The sequence below is a fragment of the Oryx dammah genome, unplaced genomic scaffold (assembly GCF_014754425.2).
Source record: "Oryx dammah isolate SB20612 unplaced genomic scaffold, SCBI_Odam_1.1 HiC_scaffold_3, whole genome shotgun sequence".
NCBI lineage: Eukaryota > Metazoa > Chordata > Mammalia > Artiodactyla > Bovidae > Oryx > Oryx dammah.
In genome coordinates this window covers 71,392,339-71,415,948 of record NW_024070187.1, presented here as the reverse complement: position 1 = coordinate 71,415,948, position 23,610 = coordinate 71,392,339, and the positions used below count along the sequence as shown (strand labels likewise).

The 23,610-nt window shown below is 42.3% G+C and overlaps 1 protein-coding gene and 1 long non-coding RNA gene across 5 annotated transcripts in view; one reads left to right on the top strand and one right to left on the bottom strand.

Moving 5' to 3' along the window:
• HOPX (HOP homeobox) overlaps positions 1 to 23,610 on the top strand; it is a 31,508-nt gene that overhangs the window by 3,929 nt on the left and 3,969 nt on the right. Inside the window, exons 2-3 of one of the 4 annotated variants that reach the window (XM_040238271.1) lie at positions 3,035 to 3,043; positions 18,753 to 18,931. In XM_040238271.1, coding sequence (XP_040094205.1) covers positions 18,788 to 18,931 — 144 coding nt within the window. In that variant the 5' untranslated portion in view covers positions 3,035 to 3,043; positions 18,753 to 18,787. Of the gene's footprint in view, positions 1 to 219; positions 335 to 3,034; positions 3,044 to 18,206; positions 18,319 to 18,748; positions 18,932 to 23,610 lie in introns of those variants that run through there. The other 3 variants (XM_040238272.1, XM_040238269.1, XM_040238270.1) reach the window with 3 other exon arrangements.
• Positions 13,826 to 19,181, bottom strand: LOC120862153. Its single transcript, XR_005720705.1, has 2 exons — positions 19,085 to 19,181; positions 13,826 to 14,086 (listed from the first exon to the last, which is right to left on the bottom strand). It is a non-coding gene; the product is annotated as an uncharacterized LOC120862153 (long non-coding RNA).

The following is a 23,610-nucleotide window of genomic DNA, read 5'->3' as shown; positions in this document are numbered from 1 at the left end:
CTTCCTTCTCAGGGCAGGAGGCTGGCACTGGCAGAGCGACTTGCCCAGGCTTAGTGACAAGGGGCCTGCTCCCTTGGGGACCCAGTCCTGCAGCCTGGGGCAAGGTGTCCCCTTAGTTCCTGTGACTCTGACAGACTTTCTTCCATTTGGAAAACTCAGATTGCTGCAGCTCTTGTTGGCAAGTGGCCCTATACTAGGTAGGGCCAGCCTCTGAAGAGGGGTGTGGTCGGGGTGATCTGAACCTCTCTTAGCGAAAGCAGAGTCTGCTGGATACAGCAGCCACACGGCACAGAGTCCTGACTGCTGAGAACAGCCGTGAGCGAGGAGGGGAAAGGTGAGCATTGTCCTGGGCCCCTGGGGACCAGAAGACAGCAGACCCAAGCTCTGGGGTAAAGGATTAGACTGTTGTCACCAGGGTAGCACCCTCAAATTTGGCTTAATGCTGCAGATGAAGCCAAATGTTTCTTCTTCTTACCATTCAGAGTTTCACCAAAAAAAATAATAATTTTTTAAAAAATAAGTGACAGGTTTGCACCACTGATGAAATAGGGGTGTAAAACAATGACAGAATTTCATCCTTCTTGGTATGACATGTCTGGATATTTTCCCTTTATCTTTGTTTCTAAATTTTCTCAGTGTGGAATGGCTTACTTTTCTTGGCTATACATATATATTTTAAGGCTTGTCATGATCTGTCACCCAGATCAGTTTTTGGATTTCGTTGATGGTTTCCTGCAAATTGAAAAAGCCAGGTGAACAGGGCTATGCAATGATGGAATTGTTAGAGGGGTGGCCTGTGGCCCGGAGTGATTTATGAAGTACTAACCTGTGATCTTGCCTGGAGAATCCCAGGGATAGGGGAGCCTGGTGGGATGCTGTCTATGGGGTCACACAGAGTCGGACACGACTGAAGTGACTTAGCAGCAGCAGCGGCAGCAGCAACCTGCCTATTAAAAACCAACACCTGAGGAGGGACTCCATGCTTCCATGCAGGGGGCACAGATTAAATCACTGGTCAGGAACTAAGATCCAGAACTCCATGTGATGCGGTACCTCCCACCCCCCACCCCCCATAAAAACCCCAACAACTGAGGATCCCAAGGCAGCCCCTGGACCACACCTGTCCTGTCCACAGGCCTTGGGCCAGTGGAGAACAGGCTTGAGGCTGCAAAGAAGAGGGCCTGTCCCCACACAGGGGTTGCCTGCATCTGCCCTCTTCCTGGCCTGGCTCCTTTAGCCTCCCCTGCCTGCCAGTGACCTTGATGTGGCTTTAGGGTTCCAGTGCTGTAGATTCTGAACACAGGCAGGGTCTGGGTCATATGAGTGCCTGACCAAGCAGGTGCAGATCAGGCTATCCTTTTTAATGGCTGGGGAAGTGCCCTGATCTTTAGGTGATACAGTAAACACTCCTCCACAGATCTCCAAGGTAGACAGGTCCTCACAGTGCAGACAGCCTAGCCTGGGAAGCAGAGCAGGAGTCTGGTGGTCAGGAACCTGTTATATTTTCAGCTCTACTTCAGCTATTATGGAATTTTAAGTGGGAAGGAACATCTTAAAACATCAGTTGTTCCAGTGGATTACTACTAGTGCCTCCTTTCATTCCAGAAAGTACCCGACCTTGAGCAATATACTATTTGGTCACCTGTGACTACAGTATATGAAGGTACAAGAGAGTAGGGTGAGTTGCCCTCTATCTTGAGTTAGTTGGAGGCTGAGCTGACTGTGAACCCAGGCCTCCTCACTCTTCATTCTGGCCTCTCTGCCAAGTCACTCACTCCCCAATGACTCAGGTTCCCTGTGGGAAGCACTGTATCCATCCTGCCCGGCCAGAGAGCTGGTTTATTTATACTGGCACACCAAAAAGAAGTTCAAAATGAATGCTAGGGGTTCAAGGAAACATGTGATCAACAAATCACAAGGTCAAGTTACTCTGATATTTGCTTTAGGCTCTTGCTAGCGCATGGCCATGTTTAGGACATGATAGAAGGTCTTTGAAAGCAGAGAAGTTAAGCTTTTCAGGTGGCACTAGTGGTAAGGAACCCACCTACCAATGCAGGAAACTTAAGAGACTCCGTTTCAGTCCTTGGGTTGGGAAGATCCCCTGGAGAAGGACACGGCAACCCACTAGTATTCTTGCCTGGAGAATCCCAGGGACAGAGGAGCCTGGAGGGCTACAGTCCACAAGGTTGCAAAGAGTTGGACACAACTGAAGAGATTTAGCACGCACATTACTTTTACCCATCCTCATATAATTTCTTGTAACTTACTTCTGGTGGTTTTGATAAAAAGCGATCAAACATAAAAGTCCGGTCAGATCATTCATGAATGAACTATTCTATCTTTATATGTTAAAACAAAAACAAAGTCACATACAACGTAAGGCAGACACTGATCCACTCTAATCTCTTTGTGTACACTGGGCAGGAAACTAATGGCGGTCATTCCAGCTATTAGACCTAGATGGATCATGAAGGAAGCTTCCTGTAATTCTTAAGGGCATGACAGATCTGTTTAGACAGTCTAGTTTTTGTTGATGTATTTTTATTTCCTTCCTGTGTGCTTGCTCCCTGAGGAAATTTACATAAACGACTTTCCCTGGTGCTTATATTCCCTCCCTCCTTTCCAAATTTCTAGTCCACTGGTTCAGGAGTGAAATCTGTTTTTTTTTTTTTAATCTTTAATTCAATAATTTATGCCTGTAAGTGTCTATCACTTTATTATGTGTTCTTCACGCTCTTTGTGAATAGTAGAATAGCATCCTTTGGAGATGACTAGAACTGAGGTTTATGAAGCATGTGTGAAGAAAGAGGGAGGTCTTCTCCTGCCTTCATTAGCCTGATACCCAGTTTACGGTTCCACAGCTTAAAAGGAAAGAGAGTCTTTCCAACTAGCTCAAAAGAAACAAGTCTATGAGAAGTGGCAAAAGGACCCTATACTGTTTCAACTGGGTGAGAGAAGGCTAGAGAGTCATTTGATGATGGCACTGAAAAGCATGGAGTTATGTGGATATGGAGGTCAATAACCAGCTATTCACCTTGCCTTTCGGGAAAAAAAGCCAGCCCAGGTAGTCTGCAGCATGAAGGGTATGAGGTAAGCTATAATATATTCCCTCATTACGCAGCAAATGCATTGGAAAGAATTATACAGGCAAGCTCTGAAAGATGGGGCAGTCCAACAATATTTTCATCTTCAAAGTCTTTTTTTTGTCTTTAGGCTCATGTTGAATTAACACATTCCTTAATTCATAGTACACCACATTTTTGTGGTCTACCTATGTTGCCAGTTATATTTCTAATATTTCCAATGCATTATTTCTAACTCCATTTTAATAGTCTGCTACTTAATCCATTGGTTTATCTAATCCTCTAGTTTTAGACATTTCTTCTGCCTACAATTCTCGCAAATGTTGCTATAATGAATACCCTCACAGGTATATTCAACCACCATTTAGATCTGGTTGGTGGAAGACAGGGGAATGGAGTGGAGTGGGCTAGCTGTCCTGTGTTTTCTCTAAGCAATATGGAATATTGAATCACCCATACAAAATGGAGATGCCGATATTGTAAGTTCTAGTCTAGTATATCACGGAGAAAGAAATGGCAATCCATTCCAGTATTCTTGCCTGGAGACTCCTGTGGATGGAGGAGCCTGGTGGGCTGCTGTCCATGGGGTCACACAGAGTTGGACACGACTGAAGTGACTTGGCATGCATGCATGCATTGGAGAAGGAAATGGCAACCCACTCCAGTGTTCTTTACTGGAGAATCCCAGGGACAGAGGAGCCTGGTGGGCTGCCAGCTATGGGGTCGCAGAGTTGGACACAACTGAAGCGACTTAGCAGCAGCAGCAATCTAGTATTTCAAACATTAGGAAGCTTCACTAAGTTTCTTTTATAAGACTTTAAAAACTGATTGAAATAATTTTCTAGAACTTAAAGAGCATGATCTTTAGCAATCACTCCTCAAAATGTTATTTTCTTAAACTTGGGTTGGCAGTTTTAGAAGCATTTCATTTCTTTGTATTGCTGATTACTGGACAAAGCAAATGAAATATTTTAAGAAATCTTATTAGGAATAAAGCAGAGTAAAGTTTTTATGGTGTTTTGTCAGATTAATGATCGCAAAACCTGATGTTATCAGTTGCCCAGCGTTGTATCCTGAACCACTGAAAGCTGGATTAGAACCTTAACAATGGTATCTTATATCTATACCATGTTTATAATCTATAGTGATATTCATAAACTTAATCTGTCTCGCTGAATCCTACAACAACCCTGTGAGACAAGTGGAGTAGCTTCAATTATAGATGAAGAAATGGAGGTTCAAAACAATTAAGTGAGTTGTCCAAAGTCACTTGGAGACTTAAGTGCTACTGTTGGAAGGAGCATGCAGGTCTTCTGATGCTCCATCCAGGCTCTTTCTGCAAAATTATATCTGATGCTCAGAGGAAATATCTACTGTAGGTTCAGAGCTAGCTTTCTGGTATATCTGTCCTTTCTAATTATTTTGTGATGTTAATTGTTAGGCTAGAGCTGCATGCTCTCTGTTTATCCCATTAGCTGAACACCTGTTCATAAAAACCACTCAATGGGGGAAAAATATAAGGCCCATATAACTGAGTATCATGGCAACAAGCAGCATGCATGGTTGGACTTTGGCTTAATTTGGAGCTCTACAAAGAAACCAGGTGTGTGTCATTTTATCCATTACTTAAAGTACAGTCATAAAATAAGAATGGTAGTTGGACCATAAAAAATAATAATTGATTCAAGTGTATTTGTGCAAAGAGATAATTCCATTCTATCAAAGAACCTTTCCAGCAAATGCACAAACAACCAGAAGGAGTTACGCCTGCTTGCACTGGGCAGGTTTCAACAGCCGATGAGCCAGCAGCCTGAACATCTACTGATCATGCATGTGTAGTCCCATGAAGGTGCCCAACTACTGTTCCTTACTAGGTAATTAGGACTCAGGCAAAAATACTATATAACCCAGCATACATTTTGAAAACAATAAATCATGGTGACGTGTCCCCAGAATTACAAATGAACAGCCCTCTTCAGAGTCAGGCACAGGAGTGAGAATATTTTCAGAAAGAAACTAATTTTTTAACATTCTAAAGTGACAGGATGATGACAGAGAAATATGACAATTCTACTTTATTCTCAATTATCTATGCATGGTTTAGAGGGACCAAATTTTTAAAATACCAGATTGATTTCCATTATCAGAATTTAAAGTTTATTTTTATTTTTTATTTGGCTGTGCTAAGTCTTATGAGGGATCATAGTTGCAGTATGGGAAATCTAGTTCTATGACCAGGGATGGAACCCAGACCCCTTGCATTGGGAGGGCAGAGTCTTAACCACTGGACCACTAGGGAAGTCCCAACTTTTAAGTTTTTGAGCATCCTTCCTTTTCTATGCAACAAACACGTGCACCTCAATACTGACTTAATATAATTAATGTTCTAGATAAAACATAATTAGGAAGCTGAATGGGTGACATAAAAACTAATATTAAAAATATACTCCAAAACATAAAAAGAATGTTAATCTGCCCTTTTGATTTATTTGTGCCATTTTTCTTCTCCACAAACTTCAGAAAGTTGATCTTTTGTTACTTGATTCTGCAAATTTGTCTTTATGTTTAATGGTTCTCTTTAGAAATACCATAACAGAAGTCTAATTTCTTCGTGTGTTAGAGCATCAGACATTTTTCAAACAGAAGGTTTGATGATTCAGTTTTCTTCACAAGTCTCATGCCTCCTGTTTTATCTGGTTTGAAAAGGCTTGGCTGTGATTCATGGAAATCTCTAGTACAAGCTATTTTCGTTTTATTTATGTTTGATCATAGGACCAATCTCTGTTTGATATGTAATAGGTATTCACACTTACTAAGCTCTAGTACAACTCTGCTAACAAAACCCAAAGCAGGCAGAAGCCCAAGCATTATTCACTCTTTGAGATAAATTCTATTCTGTGTATTCAAACTGAAATAAAAATGAAAGTTAGGAAATTTGAAGCTATAGTGTATCCTCTTACCTTTTAACCATAGAGCTGCAAGAGTATGCTTTCTTGAGAGCAAAAAGCAGCTTCCTATTCAATACTTTGGGTAGGTATGTGTGGTCTGTCCTCAAGATCCTAATAAGGCCTGCATCTTGCTAATACATAACAGTAGCTCAGATCCCTAAATTCAAAGGAGAATTTTTACTATCCCACACCAAAATGAGAAATTAAAAATTTTACATGTAATGAGGGGACTAGACGTCCAGGTTTGCCTGGACATTTTTCATATATGCCTGTGGTTCTGGTGTAATTATTCAAGTATCCATTTTACACTTAAATGTCACCACTCAAGTGATGACAAATTATATAGCCATGTTAATTTAACAGATAGACTGAATATTTAAAAAGCACTGTGGCTCAGAATGTTTCTTGGGTCCCTCAGTTGTCCTTTGAAGTACAAACTAGGTACAAAGTGCTGAGTAGATCATGGACATGCTCTAGGGGGACCCCTTTCTCAGGTCCATGACATCATTAAACTGCTGATGAAGAATAACATGAAAATTCAAAACCCAGGCCATTCTCATCATCAGAATTTAAAAAGAGAAACGATCTCAGAGGTCATCTGACCCAATAACTTCACTTTTTCTGGCTGAAGAAATAATCATAACACTCTTAGAAATGTGTATGTTATTTTACAGCTTTCTAAGTTGTTTCATGAGCATAATATTCAGCAAGTGCACTGGATCACAACCAGAGTAAATAGGCAGGAAGGGAAGTTTTTATTCACATTTTACAGAGAAGAAAACTAAATTTCAAATAAGTTAAAAAAGAAAAAATCCCCCAACTGAAAAAACCAAACCTCAGCCAAGATAATGTAACTATTAAGTAGAGGCGTTAAAGTTAAAATCAGCTCTGACTTCTTGCTCAATGATCTTTCCATTATTCAATACCAGTTTAGTATTTTCACTCATTAATGAGGATTTAACATGTATCCCCTACATATAATTCATCTGTTAAAGAAACACAAACATTCCCTCTTTCAAGAGAACTTTATTTCTGCTTCTCTTTCCCTTCCCACCTACAAAGAGCTCTGGCCAGCAACTAAACTGTTCTTGTCTGACAGCGCCACTTAGGGACTGGCTAAAAGGATGAGGAGGAGAGGACCATGCAAAGTAACCTCTGGCTTTTTCTTTACCATTCACATCATTCATCGTATCTCAGATGACCTGCTTTTCTCATCAATCCTTCTCAACATTCCCCTTTTCTTCTTCTTCCTCTTTCCCCCTCCTTAGTTCATCTAGGACACACAGACAAAACGCAGTTCTAATTACTATGCCTTCGTATCAAGACAAAGATAAGTCATGATTTTTGAAAATAAAGTTCAGTCAACATGTGTTTGATCATAAGCCTTCACTACACACCCAACAAAGTGTCAGGGACTATTCTGCATACTTCACATGCATCAAAGTTGTGCTATAAGCATCTAATATTCTCAAAACTTCCCCTGCCAAACCCCTTTCATATCTGCACCAAAACCTCATCTCTCTTAAGTCAAATTTTAATTAATACTCCTTTTTCTTAAGCATTGCTTTCAAAATAAAGAAATGATTTCTTATTAAATTTCACTAGGATAATTTATCAGGATTATTTTCTATTTTTTTCCAGTTGTGAATTATATAGCATTTCAGTTACATTCCCCTTTGTGGGTTAACCTGGGATTCTATCTACTATAATTATAATACTATAGTTTATAGTATTATTTCTAGAGAAAAATTTCTGAATTCATAACAATCATAGTGGAAATAAACCTTTGAAAAGCAACCTGCTTACAAAATGGAGATCTCCTCTAAGATGACTGTGGAAATGGGATTGCCCTCTTTCATTTGCCCATTTATTTCTAAGGAGGTAGACTGAGTGCTCCACTTATTTCACAAAAGGAGTCTAAGGTTTTATTATCGATTTTCACTGTTTCCCCATGTTTCCACATACAAATCTTTGGATTAGAACATGAGTTGGGCTATCAGTGAAAAGAACTCAGTGTTCAGGCAAAGAATTTTATGTCCAAAGTTAATTAATGATTAATTCACTGCTGGAAGTCATTCACTCCCAACAGTTTTTCACAATATCTTGCTATTTTCTGTAAATGGCTATAGAAGGTCTGGACTGCTGAAGGATTTTTTCCAACCATAGTCTTAGGAAGTTCCTTAATCAAGTCAACGAAACTGTGTACATGTAGGGGTTAAAATAGCAGCAATACTCACTAAGATCCAGCTGATCTGGTTGGAACCAACCCATCTGACCCATTCTGTCAGATGCTGTAACTCTTTCTCATTTGTATACTGTATTATTCATATAATGTCATCTTTCAAGTACATCTATACTAATTAAAGAAGAGCATGTGTGGGGGGAAAAAGAGCCAGCCTGACTGGTGGTGCTGCTGGTATTAACTGAAATCACAACTAATCCATTTAGCTGGGTCAGAGTCATGTCTGGTCACCAGGGTTGAGAAACGTGTCACAGGGAAGAAGCTCTGCTCTCAGACCAGCCCCACCCCACAGAAGCTGGAGCAGACAGGGGACACAGCCCACTCCTGTCCCAGGAGCACCACTAACTGCCCCCCTTCCTGCAACCACCTATCAGGGTGCTTCTATCTACCTAGCTACTTGGTACACAGAGGAAAGGCCGTGCAATGGTTAAAATTATGGATGCAGAAATTACACTTTCTGGGCTTTAATGCCTGCTCTGCCACTCACTTGGTTTGTGACTTGGAGAAAGTTACACACATTTCCTTGGGGGAAAGTGTATAATTTCCATCAGTTTACACATGTATTAAGTGGAGACAATAATTGTGTCTATCACATAGTGTTATTGTTCTTCTAACACTTAAATGAGTCAATATGTCTAAGACATTTAGGACTGTGCCTGGCACATAATAATTACTCAATACATATGTTGTTGTGAGGTTTCTGTATCTGATTCAAAAATAGGAATCAGCTCTGTGTTGTTTGGGGCAGTGAGAACCAAAGGGCATTATTAGGAGGCTAGAATGTTATTTTTTCCAGTATTATGTTTTGGTTTTGATCATGGCAGGTCCTGATTGTTGAAAACACAGAGCACTGTCTTCCTAACTTTTGTCCTAAATCAAGTCATGCCAGATGCCACTGGCTACATTCAGTTCAAAAGACACTTAATGAGCACCTATTAAGTGGTAGACACGCCTAATGAATGCTGAAGAAATGGAAATCTGTAAGAGATGACATAAACACCAAGGAAAGCCTATAATTTGGTGGGGAAGACAAGCCCATGAACAAATTATTTCAAAATGACTTCAATTTGGTCATTATTCTCATAGGCCAAGACAGCCTCAAAAACTCTACTCACCAATTCGTAGAATAATTGTTCCTGCTTATTAACTTCCTCACTACTCAACTTCTGTCCTAGTAATGCTTTCTCATTAGTAGATGAAAGTAGAAGTTAGGGAGTGGTGGTGAGGAATGAGCGAAGAAACTAATATTTTATGGAAAATATCAATAGCTAAGTTCAAACCAATATACAATGCGTAGAACTGCTAATGAGAAAACCTGCCACCCTCATCTGGTTAGTATTGAGAAGTTCCATCTAGGAATATCTCTAAAGATGGAGCAATATATACAGCATTTGATTTTTTTTTTTTTTCAAAAAAGGTTCTGATTTCAACCATTGTGCATTACCATTCCAGAAAGATTAAAAAAGGGATTGAAACTCAGAATGAAACTTAAAATTCTTATCAGTTTGCTACCCAGAAGATGCCCTACAGAACTATGGTTTTTGAAAAACAACAGTACAAGGACTGGGGCTTCCTAGGTAGCTCTAGTGGTAAAGAACACTCCTGCCAATGCAGGAGACATAAGAGACGTGGGTTCTATCCCTGGGTCAGGGAAGATCCCCTGGAGGAGAGGATGACAACCCACTCAGTATTCTTGCCTGGGAAATCCCATGGAAAGAGGAGCCTGGCGGGCTATAGTCCATAGGGTGGCAAAGAGTCGGACACGACTGAAGTGACTTAGCATGAACACACGCATAAGGATTTCCCTGGTGATTCAGTGGGTAGGACTCTGCACTCCCAAAGCAGAAGACCTGGGTTCCATCCCTAGTCAGGGAACTAGATCCCACATGCTGCAACTAAAATCCCACATGCCATAAGGAAGACCTGGCACTGCCAAATAAGTTAGTTACTTTAAAAAATAGTATTTTCCATAAGCAAACACTTTACAGTTTAGAAACACTTTCCTTACAACGATATCATATGAACTTTACAACAGAGCTGTGAACTAGACTCAGGTGTGTATTATTATACCCCTTCTTTCCATGAAAGAAACAGAGGCTCAGCAAAGTGATATTTCAAACGATTAGTGCTCAAGATTTCTAATTATTTGACCTTTTGACTACATTAACTCAAGTTTCAGTTTGCTTCTAATTCTGCTGGGTTTCCTGAAATAGAGGAGCTTCTAAGGCAAGAGGAAAGCAAATCTAAAGAGGAGGACCTGGCAAGTACTAAGCTGAATTAGCAAATACACAGAACACATATAAAAGTGTACACAGGATATAGAGAACTTAGAATATAGCAAGGCAGCATTTCATATTTTTAAGTCTTGGCTTAACTCCTAAGAGATACGCAACCCCAGAGCAGGGCTGAAACACTGAAAACTAAATCTGATGATACCTTCGCCTAACAAAACTTTGAGAAATGAGAGGTACTTGGGGTGGTAGCATTGCTGGTGACCAGTTGGAAGGGATGAATTCAAGCACTAAGCCTTCCTGCCCCATGAGGTCAAGTGCAGCATGTTTGGGGAGAATAAAGCGTGCTTGTCATTGTGAGTTGGCAGGTGGTTCCGTGTGTGCCCATAGCTGTTATACTAGATCAGAAGTTAAGAGTTCAGATCTTACCAGACAGACTTGAACGTTTCCCCAAAATGTACTTCAAAGTGTGGAGTCAGAACAAAACTTGAAAGGGGGTGATTTCACTCTCTCTGTTGCCTTGGTGTCAAGTAGATACTAGGGCTTTCCCAGGAGAGGTGAAGAATTCTACAAGAGGGTTGGGCTGTGGCAGCCACTAAGGGAATGAGGCTGGAGAGACCAGTCAGTCAGAAATGGCCTAGCTGCCCCAGTTCCAGTTCTTCACTAAAGGGAAAGACCATGACCAAAACTGGAGCTCAAAGATCCAAGTAGGTGATTTAATCATATCTTAGAGTTCCTGTGACATCAAAAGAGTGTAAGGAGACTGCATTTTTGGAAGTAGGCATCAATCTTGCTCATGACATCAAGAGCTGACGTTACAGCTGTGGCCAGAATAAAAAGGAGAATTTTGAGTCTCCTTCTGACTCTGTAGATAAGTTAGTTAACCTTTCTTGACCACAAAACAGGACCAATTCCATTCTATTTCTAAAAGAGGATTCTGAGCAAAACTGAAAGAGCTAATAGTAACCCGCTTTTAAACTGGAAGGCAGTACCCCCATGATCACGGTATTGCAGTTCAAACACTGAGCACATTAGCTGGTCTCACAGGTTTATATCTTATTTTAAGCCCACAGCCAAATCATCTCTTTCATTCTTCCTGCCTATCCCTACATCCTTTCTTCTTCCTTATTCAGTTGTTTTAAGTCCATCTCTGTCCTTTTGATCTGGAGACTTTGATATTTGCTTTAAGGGTGAGGGAATAATAAATTGATACAGCTAAGGCATTTTTTAAGTGCAGAGTCAAGTCCTGACTCCCAGGAGCTCTGTAGAAGGGAAGATAGAAACATTTTTAGCATTATACAGACAAAAGGTCTGCTGTAATTAGTTTTCCATCCATCTTTCCTATTGTTCTTGGTGACCAGTGGAAATAACGAGCTAGCCTGCAGACAGTCTAAACTCTCCAAAAATACCTCAAATCTCCTTCTGGGCTCCAGCAGGAAACACTCTTTATACACACTAAATAGTAAACGTATGGAAACTTTTAGCGTCAAGAAGTTAAGCAGGATGGAAACATAAACAGCTTCAAGAAGGTTTAGATATTATTCATGGATGAAAAAAAAAAATCTAACCATTTTGGAAAAAAATTAAAAAGTTTGACAGTACAAGTGTTGATGAGAATGTAGAGCAAAGGAAATGCTATCCATTGCTGGTAGCAGTACAGTTTTTCTTTTTTTTTTTTTCCATTTGCAGTTTTTAAAAACTAATCTTTTTTGGAATATTGTTCCTTTACAATGTTGTTAGTTTCTACTGTACAACAAAGTGAGTCAGCTATACATATATATCCCCCCCTTTTTGGGGGATTTTTTTCCATTTAGGTCACCAGAGAGCACCAAGTTCCCTGTGCTATATTAGTCCCCTGTTCTTGTAGTTATCTATTTTATACACGGTATCAATAGTGTATGTATGAGGAGTATAGTATAGTTTTGTTCAACAGTTTTGGAAAAGAAGTTGGTATAATGCTGTAAAGCTACTAGTCACATGCTTTATGACCAGTTCCACTCCTAGAAAAATCTTCCTAAAAGTGCTTCAGAGGACATATACAAAAATGTTCAGAGACACAATGTTCATAATAACAAAACACTGGAGACAACCCAAATATCCACCAACAGGAAAAGACATAAGTACATTGTAGTATGTTCACTAAATGGAAACGACTGAATATAAATGAACTTCTCTACATGTTGAGATATGCAAACATGTTGATGGACAAAGCAATCTACAGAAGAATTATATATAGTGTGATATTATTTCTATAGATCTCAAAAACATAAAAACTTTTAGAAAGCTCTTTTAGGGATGCATACACATGTGATAGAACTAATTTTTCCACAATATTGTAAAGTAACTAGCCTCAAATTAAAATAAGTAAATTAATTTTAAAAATTAAAAATAAATAAAAATAAAAGACTATTTTTTAAAGAAAAATACTAAATCTTCTAATTTCAAGGTAAAAAATATTTAAAAGGAGAAAAATATAAAAAAGAAAAAATTTAGGTCATCTGTTTCCCACAGTCTAGATATAAACACTGTTAACATTTAGTTGTATTTTCCTGTTTTTTTTTTTAACAAGTAAAATTGTAATCAATGTAGCATTAAAAAGTCTTTTCCTATTTAGATTTGGAACCTTGTTTATCTGAAGACAGCAATGATGCTATATGTGTGTAGGTGTATTCATAATCTAATATTCAGCTTTAAGTTGTCTTATATAAATTATCTATATAAATGATAACTTAAACTTTAGCATTTCCTGCATTGGAAAATTCAAAAATGTATAGAATCGTTTGTCAAGGTTGGCAAATCTCTTCCACTGTAATCTTTGGTTTCTAAATCAATTATGGAAATTTGTATGGTAATAAGGTAGAAGGAATTTTCCTTATGATGGTCCGCTTTCTTACATTCTAATCTTGGACCTGGTATCGCAGTGGGTAAGAATCTGCCTGCCGATGCAGGGGACACAGATTGGATCCCTGGTCTGGGAAGATTCTACATGCCGTGGAGCAATAAGCCCATGTGCCACGACTCCTGAGTCCGACCTCTAGAGCCTGTGCTCCGGAACAAGTGAAACCACCCCAACGAGAAGCCCGTGCTCCGCAACAAAGAGTAGCTCGTGCTCACCACAGCTAGAGAAAGCCCGTGTAAGGCAAAGAAGACTCAGCACAGCCAAAAATAAATTAAAAAACAAATTCTAATCTCAACACAAGAATGTGTTTTTCTGTGAGGGAGAGGATATATGCATAAACTTAGTCATGCTGCAGAAAGTTAACAGTGTAGAGCAATTGTACTCCAATTTAAAAAAAAGAAAAAACTTCAAAGAAAATAGAATTTTTTTTTTAAAGATTTATTTTATTTTTTGGACTGTGGTGGGTTTTTTGCTGCTGCATGAAGGCTTTCTCAGTCGAGGTGAGCAGGGGCCACCCTTCATTGTGTGCTCCACTTCTCATTCCGGTGGCTTGTCTTTTCACCGCGATGGCTTGTCTTGCAGCACCGGCTCAGTGGTTGTGGCGCACGGGCTTAGTTGCTCCTCGGCAAGTGGGATCTCCGATTCTTAACCACTGAAGCACCAGGGAAGCCCAAGAATATGTTCTATTTGAAAAAGATTTTTAAAGGGTTTTATATTATTTCTGAACTTTTCAAAGCATAGTGAAATTTCTCATAATAATTTATAATATTGAAGACATTTTCCACATTCCTGACCATATATATGAAAGGTAAATAGTGTAATGTCTAAATTTCTTCTCCAATGTATATTTTTAGAAGTTTATTCCTTTAAAACTACCTCAACCTACTGTCTGCTCAAGTGTTGAGATGATATACAGCAGCAGAGTTAGAAGATACTTTAAAGCATCTTTACAGTATAAGAAATAAGAGGTCCTAAATGTTTATAGTTGATTTTAACAATTAAGTTGTAAAATCTTGTGAGAGCCGAAATATTCTTTGTGTTTCTACCATGCTGGCTTCCTACAATGTGGTTTTGGTTCAAGAGGTCTGTAGTGGTCCTGAACATTTCTACAGGTGATTGTAAGGCCCAGCAGGCATGAGAACTACTGTTCTAAGCTTAAAGACATTAACCACCAGGTTCATATTTGAAGAACAAGTGAAAACAAGAAAAGTCCTTTCCTTTAACATAGCCTTGTGTCAGCCTGAGGAAGCAGATCAATATTCTACTCCTATGTGTCAATTTCTGAGAGACACTGACAGCCTGGGTGATTCCCCCTGGCACTCCATCCAGAGTAGCTCAGTAAGTGATGAGGGAGAAAGCTCTGCTTCCAAAGACCCACGATTTTCCTTGGAGAAATGGTGGCATGTTATTTTTTTCACTTAAGAAAATACAGAATGGTTCAAGAGCTCGTTGCTTCCAGAAAGTCCACAGTCAACATAAAGGAGACACAAGCTAAAGTAAATTGGGAGATGACCCTAAAGAATGATCCATCTGCTTTCTTTGTTTTGTCAGTTCACCATGGGACAGTTTATGAAGAGTATCTGCCACTGATCACTTTTTTTTTTAACATATTTATTTGACTGTACTGGGTCTTAGTTGTGGCTTATGGGATCTAGTTCCCCGACCAGGAATTGAACCCAGGGCCCTTGCATTGGGAGCAAGGATTCTCTGCCACTGGACCACCAGAAAAGTCCAGGAAGTCCCATGCCACTGATAACCTTTTCCTCTTAGTTTGGTATTTTTGGCATTACAGAGATATCAGAATGGCTGGGAGGGGGAGGAAAAGATAGTAAATGTGAGCCCAGAGAGATTTCTGCAGGTCCCAGCTAGTAGCACCCTCCATGAGCTGGTTCATATAGGTAGATGCTTTCAAAAAAATAAATAAATAAATGACTATCGGATTAAGGGCGGAGAAGGCAATGGCACCCCACTCCAGTACTCTTGCCTGGAAAATCCCATGGATGGAGGAGCCTGGTAGGCTGCAGTCCAAGTGGTCACTAAGAGTCAGACACAACTGAGCGACTTCACTTTCTCTTTTCTCTTTCATGCATTGGAGAAGGAAATGGCAACCCACTCCAGTATTCTTGCTTGGAGAATCCCAGGGATGGGGGAGCCTGGTGGGCTGCCATCTATGGGGTCGCACAGAGTCAGACATGACTGAAGTGACTTAGCAATAGCAATAGGATTAAGGGACAAAGGTAAAGCTATAACATTGGCACAAATGTCTATCCAGGCATTGAAATTTACAAAAGAGCCAGCAGTTTTCATTTAACCTCTTGCAAAAGTTTATGCATTGTCTTCTTGCAACCACAAAAGAAAACACAACCACAGGACTCTTTGAATGTTTCATAAGATATTAATAACCACAGCAGTGATACAACTTGTGCTCAGAGTAAAGTTTAAGAAGCTTTAAAATATTTTTAGTTCCTTTCATCTGACATTGTTTAGACTACCTTCAGAGATGTTTTTCAACAGTTTCCTTACTGGAAAGAGTTGAGAAGTTTTGTAAGGCCAAGGTTACTAGAGTGATGTGATTTATAAATTTTCTTTGAAAGAAAGAGAGGGAACGAAGAAATGGAGGAGCAGCAGCAAACACATGTTAACCAAAGATAACCGAAGCAACAGAGACTGAGTTTTGTGGAGAAATAAAAGGTAGATATCTCTATTGTGGTTAGATCTTCTATCCTCGTTTCTAGAAATCAAGTTTGTTTGGTGTACGTTAGAGAAGTAGGTACTTTCTAATGGTCCTCCCATAGCAACCAACCAAGTCCAATGCCCTTAGTCAAATAACTCAAGGAGAATTTTAAAGCCAAGTGGACCTATCCATAAAACTTCATACAAAGTCCTGTAACAGGGAGCCACAAAATTATCAGAGAAAATGCACCTGATTAAGAATCATGTAATAATGGTTAAGAAACAAAAAGAGGGAAAGAAGTACACGAGGAACAGTCCTTGAATCTGAGTTCAGTTTATAAATTTGTGCATTTGATGAACACTTCTGAAAGACTGGGGATTCTACAAAGAAGCAGCAAAAATTTTCCTGGAAGAGCCACCGTAACTGTGTCACTGGAAATAGTTGGACTCTTTCTAGGGCAAGGAATAAAATCCGAGGCAGGAGTTTCCTCTTGCCTGTGTTTTCTTTTCTTTTTTTTTTTTTTTCCAGGCAAAATGAGCAGTGGGGGTGGTTCCAGTGGTCAGGTTTGGCTGGAGTTGGTATCCTATGAGGTCAGTCAGTGCCCATTCAAAATAGCAACAAGCCCCTGCCTGATTTTTTCTGCCAAACTAAAGACAGGATGGCCTGTTGAGAAGGGTCTAGAAGAGCACAGTACTGAAACAGAAGCAAAGGCTTTCCATTCTAGGATGCTGGGCATCAAGGTTCTTTCCAGCTTTGAAGTTCTGTGTCAAAGAAAGAGAGGGACAGGTACCAACAGGAGAAGAGGCATTTACGACCTGGCTTAACCTCATCCTGCCTCACCACTGGGACAGGCATCACTGGGACAGATTTTAAAGTTGGGGAGCACAGAACTGCCTACAAACACCGAGATTTCACTATGACCTAACAACTGGTTTGACCCCAGGCTCTCTCACAGTAGAATGATTTCTTGTCTCACCGGAAACCCTCTTCAAGTGACCGAGAGGAGAGCGAAAAACATTTAGGGAGCCCAGGATGCAGGTCACAATATAAAAGTTTATCACAGCCTCGGGGACATTATGCGGGCAGTTCAGTGGAGTGTGGCTCATCCCCAGGTACAAACTACATCAAAATCCACTCAGGATTGTGCTGGCTGATTTTGCAATTGTTTGTTAAAACAACAAACCAAGGTGTTTCCCACACATGTGCTTGTCTTTTACTGTCAGAGATGGCAAGTCCTGACTTGTCTGTCCCAAGTCTTCAGCCAAGAACTTGAACACTCTAACTTCCTATATCTCAATACATTTTAAACTGGGGAAAGGGGATGGGTGCACATCTGCCATTTTTTAGCCCCATTTCAGAGGCTACTTAGGTATGAGATATGCAGCAGGAAGTCATGTTGCCTCGAATTTGCTAGAACAATCCATACGTGCATGCTATTGCTGCAGTTGTGTCAGACTTTGTGACCGCATGGACTGCAGCCTACCAGGCTCCTCTGTCCCTGGGATTCTCCAGACAAGAATACTTGAGTGGGTTGCCATGCCCTCCTCCAGGGGATCTTCCCTGAACCAGGGATTGAACCGGCATCTCTTATGTCTCCGGTATTGGCAGGTGGTTCTTCACCATTAACGTCACCTGAGAAGCCCCTGCTAGAGCACTGTTTGGCTCTAAAGTAAGGAAATATAAAAGACCTTGAAGCTGGTCAAAGACCTGTTCTCTTGACTTTGCAGTTATTTTTAATACAATCACAGGGGATGTCGGATTAAAAAGATAGTTGCTGTAGATCCTTCCTAGCTGGATTTGGGCTCTGTCTTGGAAATCCTCATCTAGAGAGGCTCACAGTGAAGTGGACTCTACTGCACCCTGCCAGAACCATGTCCAGGCCACCCTGGGCCATGAAAAGCCGGTTGACAGGAAGATTCCTACTCACAGCTTTAGTTCGAAAAACCTGGGGTAGAGGGATGAAGGAGGTTGCAGATTGCAGGGTGACTCACACAAGCCCTCAGGTGGAAATTTCTCCTGCTTCTCAGTCCCTGGCCCTGGGAAGTGCAGGGGTGAAGCGCTGCGGACCTATCTCCACCTCTGTAAAAGGCAGACATTAAAAGCGCCGCCCCCATTTCCCCAACTATGAAAAGTAACCTCTGTCCTGTGGGTCATTTCTCTGAAGGAGGTGTGGGGTGTACCGCCCTCCCTGGAGAGGCTGCAAAGTGCTAAACCGCTTTAGAGGCAGCAGGGCTTGCAAGGGTGAGGCGTCCCGCCGTGGAACCGGGCTGCCAGCCCAGCGATCCGTCAGGACTGTCCCCGGGGCAGTTCCCTCTGCCCGGAGGAAGCGTTTGAAGGCGGTTTTTCAAAAATCACCGCCGCTCTTCCTCCACTCCTTCCTTAAAGCCTCAAGGCGCGGAGGGCGCGGCCGCCTCCTCCTCCCACTGCCTTAGAGCAGGGGCCCCAGGGAAACCTGTTGTAAAAATTGGGGTCAGGAGGGAGGCCCACGGACGCGCAGGTCTACTGGGGGATCCCCTAGGCGGGCCCCCGGAAGGGCCCCGCGCAGGCTCCCGGCACAGCCTGCAGCGCGGGACACCCGCGCGCCGTGCCACCGCGGGCGGGGACACCCCGGCGGGCTGAGGGCACCCCGGATCGCTGTTCCTCCCTGCGCTCTGCCCACGGCCTCGCTCATCATCGCCGCTTCTCCCTCTCCAGCAGCCGTACCGGGACCATGTCGACCGAGACCGCGAGCGGCCCCACTGAGGACCAGGTGGAGATCCTGGAGTACAACTTCAACAAGGTCAACAAGCACCCGGACCCCACCACGCTGTGCCTGATCGCGGCGGAGGCAGGCCTTTCAGAGGAGGAGACCCAGGTAAGCCCAGGCGCCCGCTCGCACGCCCACACTCCCGCCCCTCGGGACAGCCTCGATCTCGAGAAGGTGAGGGCCTCCCTCACCCTCGGCTCCCTCCTGGCCCTCTTCCCCCGGATTTATCAGCGTTTCTGCCCGCACCCCGGGAGCCCAGACCTGCATCGCTTCCACCGCAGCATCCCTGCTTCTCGGCTCCACCCGCGCCGGGTCTGCCCTGCACCCAGCCGAGTGGCTCCCGCAGGAGCTCCTTAGAAACCCCACGCCCGCCCTCCTGTCTGTTTGATTTTCCTCTCTCCCCTACAGCCAGAGAAAGCACTCTCCTCCCGCCGGGCTGGGAGCCGCGTCAATGGGCCCACTTTTGTCTCGCTTTCCCGGGTTTAGTTTCCCCTCTGGGCTCTGAGCGAAATCTTCCGGAGAGGTGCCGTGTGCGCCCACTGAGCCCAGCGTCCACAAATCTATTCCCAGCGGGAATGTCAGAGCTGGACGGGATCCTAGTGATAAGCTATAAATTTAGTCCTCGGGGTTGGTAAACGAGGAAACAGGTTCAGAGGGAGGGAATTGTCATGATGGCACAGGTCGTTATGCATGCTCTTTCCATCACATCTCGCTGCAGCTTCCGTTCAGCTGCAGAGCTAAAATTGAAGGGAGTCAGGGAGATTTGGTTCCGATTTTTAAAAATTCCACGGCCCTAGGAGATCTAGGATCTTCTTTTTCTGGAGTTTTCTGACAAGGTAGACATCTAACATTACAACTGAAGGGAGTGAAGAAAGATGTCACTGTAAGTGCGTTGATTTATCTATTTTAAAAACTTCTGTATTATCCTGAAAATCGTTTAGGACAGAGAATATAACACCGCCCAAGATTTTAACCACTAGGAGCTGACTTGAAGGAGTACTGGCTCCTTCAACCGACTTTTTTTTTTTTTAACCCCTGCCTAAACTCTGACTTCTATTTTCCCTTTGGTCATGGAAAGACAATTAGTTATGCCTGATAATATCACTTGGAACTCCTCTAGCATCTCTCCCATGGGAACCCAAAGCACTTCACCCCACTTGTCTCAAGTCTAAAGCAGAGACTTTCTTAATCTTCCCATTTTATAGACCAGGGCATCAGACATTTTGTTCTCTCCTCACCATGAATCATTCTTAGATGAAGCTTAAGAGCTTATAATGGGTGCTTCAATGGATCCTAGAGTCAAGACCCCAAGATACATCTTGGATCCCAAGTCCAAAATGATTTTTACTAACTAAGCCTTTGAACGTGGTGGGCTACAGTCCATGGGGTTGCAAAGAGTCGGACACGACTGAGCGACTCACACTTTTGAAAAATTTGCCTGTAGGAGATCCTCCCATTTCTAGGTCAAACAGAAAGTCAAACATGTCTTTTTAGAGAAGGAAACAGCTGTCTGGCTAACCAGAACCAGAACTTAATAGAAGGTAATTTAGTGATTTAGTGTAACCCAAGTCTAACAGCTCAAGTTGCTGTGAACCACCCCCTCTTTCCCCAGGAGGCAGCCTGCTGAACTTTTGTCATTTAAAATCCCACGCTATATTTAGAAAAGAGGAGTGATCACAGAGATAGTAACTCAACTTCTTAAAAAGAAAGCTGTGGATTCACTGTGGGCTCTGTGAAAGTGTTAGTCACTCAGTCATGTCCAAGCTCCTCTGTCTGTGGGATTTTCCAGACAAGAATACTGGAGTGGGTCACCATTCCCTTCTCCAGGGGATCTTCCCCACCCAGGGATTGAACCTGAGTCTTCCACATTGCAGGCAGATTCTTTATCATCTGAGTCAGATTCTCCCTTGGCAAGTTACTGTCATTCCCTTACCCGTAAAGCAGAATGATTACGTTGACCTTTATAAGAGATGATACTTGCCACCTATTGTTCCAGGTATTCTCCAAGTATTAAATCCTTTATTTTCCACAACAATGCTGTGAGGTAGGTGCTTTTGGCCCCATTGCACAGATAAGGGAATTGATTTACAGAAAGGTTAAATAATTTGCTTAAGGCCACAGCTAGGAGGTGGCAAAGCTGAGATCTGTGCCCTGGCAGTCTGGCCCCCTGGCCTGGATGCTTAAACACCATGCTGTTTTGTCTCCACAGAAAAGAAATGGAAACAACTGGATGGGATGGGAGGAAACGACTGAAAATTCAATTTATGGTCTCTTTCTTCCTAAAACAAAAAACAAAAAACTATACCATAAATGACAGTCTTCTCAGGCTTCATTCAGTCTTTCCTCAGGATACACCTTATATGAGAGAACTGCACTGAAATCAGGTTTGAGGCAGGAAGAAAGAGAGGGCACCCATCTGTAATCAAGGTCAGCCAGTTCAGACCCCTGCACAGCAGTTTCCTCCACCCTCTCAGGCAGCCCTTCTCTCATCTCACCTCTTCTCCCACCCTCAAATGGGCAAATGGTTGACCCAGCTCTGAAGTGAGCCTTTGCGGGGATGAGTCAGCCTCATAGCAGGGCCCTTTGCTTCCTTTTCCTGCCACAAGGCCAACACCTTCTTCCTCCCCGACATTGCCACAGCTTGGCTTTACCTCTCTGTCTTCCAGCACCAACCACAAGGAAGCATCTGAGACCCCAGAGCTCAGAGAGAGGCAAAATTGAGCGATTTCAGAGGAAGAGGCTTCCTAGGTGACCCTCTGTCCTCTCTTATCAGATTGGATCTCATCTTCCAACTTCCCATCCTCCCCACCAACCCGCCATCCCCTTAACCCCTTGCCAGCCGTCCCACCCCCCACGTGGACTGGTGGGTGGGAATGGTTTCCCTGGAGGGACCCTGTAAATAACTGATGGAGGCCAGGGTGTGCCCGGCCTGCATATAAGCAGTGTCTGCTATCAATGCTTTCTCTGTTTCTTTTCTTTATTAATGTTACCTTTTTCCATAAGAAAAGGTCGTCAAAGCCAAGATAATATTTATTTCACATGCTTGCTCTCTTTATGCCTAATACCACCCACCTCCAGAATTGGATTCATATTCTTTTTCCTAGAACAAGGAATACTAGGAAAAGAAAAATAAGCATGCTATGCTACTGTGAGATATTAACAGTTAACTCAAGCTGATTCACACTGCTGATACTTCGGCAAAAGTAAGAGGGACTAAAAGGTTAAACTGTTCCCTGACTGGGGACTCTGACCCCTTTGTAACTGTCCCGCTGTAGGACAGTGTTCTCTGCTTGGAGGGGACACCAACAGGAACCCAGCATGGGGTGAAGGGTGCTCTAACATAAATAACTTTTTAAGGTGCTTTTGCTGGGATCCTTGTTATCCAGCCATGTCTAACTGTTTGCGACCCCGTGCACTGCAGCACACCAGGCTTCCCTGTCCTTCACTAGGTCCCAAAGTTTGAGCAAGCTCCTGTCCATCGAGTCCATGATGCTGTCCAACCATCTCATCCTCTGCTGTGCCCTTCTCCTTCTGCCTTCAAGCTTTCCCAACATCAGGGTCTTTTCTAATGAGTCAGTTCTTTGCATCAGAGTGCCAAACTATTGGAGCTTCAGCTTCAGTCCCAGAATGGATTTTTTTTTCTCATGACAGTAATTAGTTTTCCCCTATATTTAAATTAGATAAACTTTACAGAATCTCAACCCCTGTGTCTTTTATTATTTTGAAGTCAGTGTGAGAAGGGGCTGGGAAGGCTCTCATCAGCACCTTGGGAGGTTAGGATGATCTGCCATTTTCTATTATCACTGATTCAACCCCAGTGTAGTTGGCTTGGTTCTTAGATTGGTTTCCAGAATTTTTATCTCCTCTTAATATCCTGGGATTCTTCCCAGAACCCTGGTTTTAGTTGTTAGATGTTTCATCAGTGGAAAAAGACCTCTAAAGGTCTCTTCCTAAAAAGAATGAAATGTTAGTTACTGGAGAAAAGGACAGGAACAGTGTTATTTTGCCTCAACCCCTCCACATCACAGGGTCTAATTATCATCTGTTCCCTTGGAGTAAATAAATCTCCATCAATGGGTGAGGCTAATGAGGGCATCCATTTATAAGCAAGCAAGGGATGAATGTCCTTCCCAGGGGATGACCGACCAAAACAAAGAGAAGGAGAAAAGCCAGGTGGAAAATTAGTCTCGACGTGAGTGAGATGTGATAAGATTCCGCTCTGAAGGTGAAAAAAAAGCAAGCAAGGTGTTTAATGGTTTTTGTTGGAGAGCAACTGGTTTGCTAAATTATTATACGTGTGTGTGATTTAAAATATATATCTTCAGAAACTAGCTGAGCTTTTCTTGAGCCTCCCCCCATTCCCCAATGCTAGGGTTCAGTTTATTAAGCATTCGGATGCCAACTCACCGATTCACAAATGTGGTCACTGCTGAAGTTATTTTCAGTAACTGTATATTAATATTCTGCTTCATTACTCATGTAAGAATTGGCTCTTCTGAATGAGTCCAGCTCAATCATTTTGTCCTAAATGAATCCTGACAGAAAATGAACCTTTCTCCCTCCAAGTTTTAATTAGTTGGTCTGTAAAACTCTGCCGTTTATTCAGCTCTAGTAACTGGAAATTCTGTTGAATCAGACCTTGTAGCCTCAAAATCCCTGCAGAGGCACCTCATTAATGAAACTGGAACCATGCTGCTCTCACACCAGATTCCAGGGTTAACTAAATACACACATGGATCCCCAAAGCGAATATGCCCATCTTTAGCAGTAGAACATTGGCTGAAGTG